The 6,810-nt window shown below is 33.4% G+C and overlaps 2 protein-coding genes across 2 annotated transcripts; one reads left to right on the top strand and one right to left on the bottom strand.

Moving 5' to 3' along the window:
* Positions 1 to 1,507: 1,507 nt before the first annotated feature.
* LOC111413779 (trypsin-3-like) lies at positions 1,508 to 2,807 on the bottom strand. Its single transcript, XM_023044885.2, has 4 exons — positions 2,670 to 2,807; positions 2,333 to 2,516; positions 1,863 to 2,259; positions 1,508 to 1,722 (listed from the first exon to the last, which is right to left on the bottom strand). Exons 1-4 carry the CDS (start codon positions 2,740 to 2,742, stop codon positions 1,540 to 1,542), a joined length of 837 nt encoding a protein of 278 aa, XP_022900653.1. The 5' UTR covers positions 2,743 to 2,807; the 3' UTR covers positions 1,508 to 1,539.
* A 1,980-nt stretch (positions 2,808 to 4,787) lies between these two features.
* Positions 4,788 to 6,280, top strand: LOC111413793 (trypsin-3-like). The gene is made up of 4 exons (XM_023044901.2): positions 4,788 to 5,054; positions 5,207 to 5,390; positions 5,464 to 5,860; positions 6,001 to 6,280. The coding sequence occupies exons 1-4, from the start codon at positions 4,982 to 4,984 to the stop codon at positions 6,181 to 6,183; spliced, it is 837 nt and encodes a 278-aa protein (XP_022900669.2). The 5' UTR covers positions 4,788 to 4,981; the 3' UTR covers positions 6,184 to 6,280.
* The last annotated feature ends 530 nt before the right edge of the window (positions 6,281 to 6,810 follow it).

Genomic DNA, 6,810 nt, shown 5'->3' with positions numbered 1-6,810 from the left:
TTGCGGCATCCTTGTGTGACAACCTGCATATACAGGTGTCTTTTCTCTGCTAATATTATATTTAAAATGGATGTATTGTACATCAATGGATTCCGAAAAACAAACTCTATCCAATGACGCGAAGAAAAATATACGCAGCCATTTAAAAACAAAAGTTAATAACCGCTTGAAATTGAAGATGGCGTTGGAAAAAATGTAAATGACAGAGTTACAGATTGGGGCGTTTTTTATCTGACATCCTGTATATAACAATTGCCAAAAACAGCTCCGTGATAAATAGCTGTTTCTTTTAACTTTTCTGATCTTTTTATAAATCGCAAAAAATTTTATTCAGTTTATCTACAAACGTTTAGCTTTTACGGTTAGAAGTTTAGCGCGATTTTAATAAATCCACACGGAGAAGCATGTATTCTGGGTCATTACTTACCCTTAAATCATTCTCCAAGTACATCAAACAATGCCCATTCTCTGAGAAAATTGTTGACATTGTCAAACATCTTAACAGTGAGCTACACTGAGCACCTGAGCACTAACTAAGTTAACAGAACACAGAAGATAAAATATAGAAAATAATCGGTCGAAGACGCGTCGTAATTTAATGTTGCACATGCTGTGAGCTGTGTTGTTGGTGCTTTAACACTTATTCTAGAAGCCCGTCTTTGATTGTTTTCCTGACTTGCCATGTTTTGCGAAATCGGTCCTCTTTCTTTTATTCTTTCGCCTATTGGTTTTTGCTTGTTTATCAATAATCCTTATATCTTCTAAAGTTATTTCCTCATATTCAACTTCATCTTCTTCCTCAATAACACTCGTTAGAATCCACGCCGCTATCCTATTTTTTTTCGTAGATCATTTTCAATCCATATTGAGTCAAAGAAAACAGTAATTTATTCTTCTTTTTACGCGAAAACTATTATCTTTAAGAAAAAACCAAAGAGACAAAGGAGTACCATTAAATAATGAGCTTTACAACTATTATTTTTTGTGTTAATATTCCATGATGTTAAAATATTCTTATAAAAAATTCAAAGGGGGCTGTAACTTTCAACCCATCAGAGGGCGCTAAGAAAGCTTAAAGTATGCTTGAAAATAAGGTGTTAACCAGTAGTAAAGACGTTCATATTTTCAATTACTTTGGCTTACTACTAGCCGATATAAAAGAATAATGTAATTTGGGTTAACTTTGACCGCTCATAGCTCAAAAACAAAAAAGTTGCGATCCTATGTTTGTACAAAAAAGGTGTGCTATTTTGGCAAGTACTACGTCGTTGTATAGTTTCCCTATTAAAATCTGACCATCCTAAATAAATATAATGTATGCATGTGTAATGTATACACGTTTATTTTTATGTAATTTTAATTTTTAATTCAATTTTGCATTTTTTTTTTAAATTTTTTAAAACATAATTTTTTTCATAAAGAAAGACTATAAAAAATTTAATTCAAGAAAGATCGTTTTTTTCTTTTTCAAGACACATGACATTTATTTCACGATATCAACAACATCACAACAATAAAAATAGATTAAATCCATTCTTTTTAAGGTGTCATTTTGCGAATAAATTCTCGATTGCTAGAAATTGATGTGTAAACGTACGGATATTGCGAACGACTACATCCGTATCCCCAAGCGGCTAACCCAATTAATATCGGTTTGACAGACGTTACTCCAGCTGAATCTTTAGTGGCTTTCTCCATAATCAACATCGTACCTTGTTCAATCTATAAGAAGACAAACGTAATTTTTTACACTCAACGACCACAACAACAATAATAATAATAACCACAACAATAGCAGCAATAATAACAACAGAGAATAAAAAAATAAAATGTTATGGAGGAGTTTTGGGAAAAGAACTTACGAGACAAGTATCTTCGCCACCGCTAACTCCGTCGGTTCCACCGCCCGCACATACCATATTTGGCGTGATGGCATTTAATCCGTACAAACGACGACATTCCTTTTCCGAAACGATAACTAATTCGTTAGAGCTTAAATCGTCATTGGTCGCACTATTCCAGCCGGTCGCGATGACCTGAGTCAACGGTTCCACAGCTTCACCGTCAGCAATCATATCAATTGATTTTATCATATTGCTAAAGGCGAGGGACGATGTTAGTTTTAAAATGGATATATCGTAGTCATTCGTTCTCGCATTAAAATCGGGATTTATGTTGATTGAACCAACGGAAACTACTCGTCCACCCCGATTGTATTCGGTCGAACCGACGCGAACACTCAACAGATCAAGAGATCTCCTACAAAAAAATCGATTCGTAATAAAATTATTACATTTATCAACTATTGATATAAAAGCTATCATCAACTTACCGTTCAACACATTGAGCTGTAGTCAAAATATATTGACTTGAAATGATTGCTCCGCTACATATATGTTTTCCGCTATATTGTATGGATGCTTGATAAGGATGTTTATCGATAGTTGTACTAACAAACGAAACGAATGGCATTTTGACCAAAAAACGATCACTTTTCTCGAGACTTGGTGCAGCATCTTATTGTAATCGAATAAAATACATACATATATAAGTTATATGTCCAAACAAAAAGTTAAATATATATTAAATTAAAATAAAATCAGTTTATGTACCTATACTGTATTAAATTCGAATAAAATTCGAAACAAAAAAAATCGAATACAACTTACCTTTAGATTCGGTTTTTAGAACGTTACATGTGATTGCACTAATCAACATGCCTAATAAAATTATAGTCTTCATTTTGTATAGTCGATTGATTGGTTGGTTGGCTAGCTATTGGCCACTCACTGGTGGTGTGAGAGATTATGTGAATTCTTCTTGAAATCCAAACTCTTTTATATGGATTCGTCGTGTTAAAGGCCATCATTGTTCGAGGTAAAAGATTTTAAAACCATCGACTTCGAAAAACATAATAATTCAAATTCTAAGTCTTCTGAGAAAACCAGAATGTATCGTCTATCTGCATGACCTGTTATTTAATAATGTGTGTGTTTCTCAGTAACAGATTTGAAGATTATCTGTCTTTTGGGGTCATTTGCAAAGATTTGGGATTAAACAACAAAAATTAAAATGTAATGTTTTAAGTTTTCTAGATTTACTAGAATTCCTTATCTTATCTGATGGTGGCATAAATGACCGCAAATTTCTGGGAACCAACTGTGTCGGAGAAATGCTCCAAATCGAAACTTTATTCCGATTTGTTGGGACTTAGAATATTTATTGAAGGTCATAATTTAATTTATTTATTCTCTTCACGACCAAACATTATTACTGTAGGACTCAAACCTACTACCCTAGGAGATCCTGCTCTACCCACTAAGCCAGTGAGGTATACTATGTGTATGTGTATATGTATCGGGCGTGAGGCGAACCCACACCTGTTCTGGTAAAACTAAGAATCACAATCCATGTCCCTTAGTTAAGTGGATCACATCTTTACGGTCAAATAAAATCCTTATTTACCATGCTACTATAATAGAAGTCAGTTTTGCGAAAAAATATTTGTTTGAGTTAAGGTTAAAAAAATTTATGTCTATTAAGTTCGACACACCTTTTGCAAGAAAAGGAGTACTACAGCACATTTGCAAGTGACTTTAAAGGATGGCCTGTTTAGTCAAGATTCCAAAGTGCTATAGCCTGCTTTTCAGCAAAAAACACTTTATTTAAAAAATTTATACTTTCGTTTGCTGTTTGTGTTTCCTCCAAAATAATTTACCAACTTCGTTAGAAGATGTGCCGATCAATATGTACGAAGATATTATTATTATTGATTATGCTCGTCGTCTACGGGATTACTTGAATACAAAATATCCCGAAAGATGGACTAGACGCCTTGGTTCGATTACATGGCCTCCTCATTCTCCGGGCCTAAATTTGCTTTAATTTTTTAATGAGATTGCATAAAAGAAAAAGTGTATTCAAAACCGATTAAAAATTTTGCCCAACAGCGCCACAATATTGATACCTCAGCAGAAGAAATAAATGCAAGGAGATTTGCACCTTTGAGCATTTGCCTTAGTTCTAAGAAAATAATCCATTAAAATTGATAATAAATAAATCAATCATTCCTTTTGATTAATTTTCTCCTTAAGTTAACTTTATTCGAAACAGTCCTTTTGCAAGACATAAGGGCAACCATTTTGTTAAAATCATATTTCTCCGTAAATATTGAGTGGCATATTTGGCATATTTTCTAATAAAGTTGGTAAATTATTTTGGGGGAATATTTTTGATATTTACATATCAAATCTTATATATGTTATCTTATATATGTTATAACATATATGTATAACATAATGTTATGAGACATGGATTATGTTTCTTATTTTTACCAGAACAGGTATGGGTTGGTCTCTCGCCCGATACCCGCCTCACGTTGAATTTCTGGACACCTGTATACCATAAATAATATATACATAGCGTACCTGACGGGCTTAGTGGGTAGAGCAAGATCTCCTAGGGTAGTGGGTTCGAGTTAAATTAAATTATGACCTTCAATAAATATTCTAAGTCCCAACAAATCGGAATAAAATTTCGATTTGGAGCATTTCTCCGACACAGTTGGTTCCCAGAAATTTGCGGTCGTTTATGCCACCATCAGATAAGATAAGGAATTCTAGCAAATCTAGAAAAGTTAAAACATTACATTTTAATTTTTGTTGTTTAACCCCAAATCTTTGCAATTGACCCCAAAAGACAGATAATCTTCAAATCTGTTCCTGAAAAACACACACATTATTAAATAACAGGTCATGCAGATAGACGATACATTCTATTTTTCTCAGAAAACTTAGAATTTGAATTATTATGTTCTTCGAAGTCGATGGTTTTTTAAAATCTTTTACCTCGAAAAATGATAGCCTTTAACACGACGAATCCATATAAAAGAGTTTGGATTTCAAGAAGAATTCACATAATCTCTCACACCACCAGTGAGTGCCAATAGCTAGCCAACCAACCAATCAATCGACTATAGAAAATGAAGACTATAATTTTATTAGGCATGTTGATTAGTACAATCACATGTAAAGTTCTAAAAACCGAATCTAAAGGTAAGTTGTATTCGATTTTTTTTGTTTGGAATTTAGTCGAATTTAATACAGTATAGGTACATAAACTGATTTTATTTTAATTTAATATATATTTAACTTTTTGTTTGGACATATAACTTATATATGTATGTATTTTATTCGATTACAATAAGATGCTGCACCAAGTCTCGAGAAAAGTGATCGTTTTTTGGTCAAAATGCCATTCGTTTCGTTTGTTAGTACAACTATCGATAAACATCCTTATCAAGCGTCCATACAATATAGCGGAAAACATATTTGTAGTGGAGCAATCATTTCAAGTCAATATATTTTGACTACAGCTCAATGTGTTGAACGGTAAGTTGATGATAGCTTTTATATCAATAGTTGATAAATTTAATAATTTTATTACGAATCGATTTTTTTGTAGGAGATCTCTTGATCTGTTGAGTGTTCGCATCGGTTCGACCGAGTACAATCGGGGTGGACGAGTAGTTTCCGTTGGTTCAATCAACATAAATCCCGATTTTAATGCGAGAACGAATGACTACGATATATCCATTTTAAAACTAACATCGTCCCTCGCCTTTAGTAATATGATAAAATCAATTGATATGATTGCTGACGGTGAGGCTGTGGAACCGTTGACTCAGGTCATCGCGACCGGCTGGAATAGTGCGACCAATGACGATTTAAACTCTAACGAATTAGTTATCGTTTCGGAAAAGGAATGTCGTCGTTTGTACGGATTAAATGCCATCACGCCAAATATGATATGTGCAGGCGGTGGAACCGACGGAGTTAGCGGTGGCGAAGATACTTGTCTCGTAAGTTTTTTTCCCAAAACTCCTCGATAACGTTTTATTTTTTTATTCTCTGTTGTTATTATTGCTGCTATTGTTGCGGTTATTATTATTATTGTTGTTGTGGTCGTTGAGTGTAAAAAATTATGTTTGTCTTCTTATAGATTGAACCAGGTACGATGTTGATTATGGAGAAAGCCACTAAAGATTCAGCTGGAGTAACGTCTGTCAAACCGATATTAATTGGTTTAGCCGCTTGGGGATACGGATGTACTCGTCCGCAATATCCGTACGTTTACACATCAATTTCTAGCAATCGAGAATTTATTCGCAAAACGATATCTTAAAAAGAATGCAATCTAATCTATTTTTATTGTTGTTGAGATCGTGAAATAAATGCCATGTGTCTTGAAAAAAGAAATAAATGATCTTTCTTGAATTCAATTTTTCAGTTTTTCTTTACAAAAAAAAAAAATTTAAGAAAAATCACTTAAAATTATATTAATAATTAAAATTACAGATACATTACCTATAAATAAATCCTAAATCCTAAAATTACTAAGTTTAGGTTGGCCACTTTTCTATTCTTTTACATCGAGTTATGACGTGGTTGTGAGGAGCTGTTACGTCATCTCCTACCGAGAATCGGTGTTTATATACTACTTACAATTGCTGTTGGTGTAGGACACGCCAAGCTATTGTTTTGGATATTCTGAAATATCTGAACTGTAGATAACGGTACTAACAGTACTGCGATCTGCTACAAAATCCAAAATTCCCATTCCTTTCGTTTAATTTTGCATTGCATTTAGTTGTTCAATTTGCGTTGGTTTGATTATTGATTGGAGTTGGTTCATGTTACCATGAACTAAAGAGGTCATAGAACCTACGCAGGAAAAAATTAGTTGTAACACGTACCACAATTGTAATACCTAGTTTTGACTACTATTTGCATCTAAAATGTATTAAATGTT

Source organism: Onthophagus taurus, chromosome 1 (assembly GCF_036711975.1).
Source record: "Onthophagus taurus isolate NC chromosome 1, IU_Otau_3.0, whole genome shotgun sequence".
Taxonomy (NCBI): Eukaryota; Metazoa; Arthropoda; class Insecta; order Coleoptera; family Scarabaeidae; genus Onthophagus; species Onthophagus taurus.
This window is presented reverse-complemented; position numbering and strand designations above follow the sequence as displayed.

Coding starts and splice junctions, on each gene's coding strand:
- LOC111413779 (XM_023044885.2), bottom strand. CDS start 2,742: ATGAAGACTATAATTTTATTAGGCATGTTGATTAGTGCAATCACATGT. Junction 2,517..2,669: donor TCTAAAAACCGAATCTAAAG/GTAAGTTGTATT, acceptor GATTACAATAAG/ATGCTGCACCAAGTCTCGAG. Junction 1,723..1,862: donor GTGGCGAAGATACTTGTCTC/GTAAGTTCTTTT, acceptor GTCTTCTTATAG/ATTGAACAAGGTACGATGTT.
- LOC111413793 (XM_023044901.2), top strand. CDS start 4,982: ATGAAGACTATAATTTTATTAGGCATGTTGATTAGTACAATCACATGT. Junction 5,055..5,206: donor TCTAAAAACCGAATCTAAAG/GTAAGTTGTATT, acceptor GATTACAATAAG/ATGCTGCACCAAGTCTCGAG. Junction 5,391..5,463: donor ACAGCTCAATGTGTTGAACG/GTAAGTTGATGA, acceptor ATTTTTTTGTAG/GAGATCTCTTGATCTGTTGA.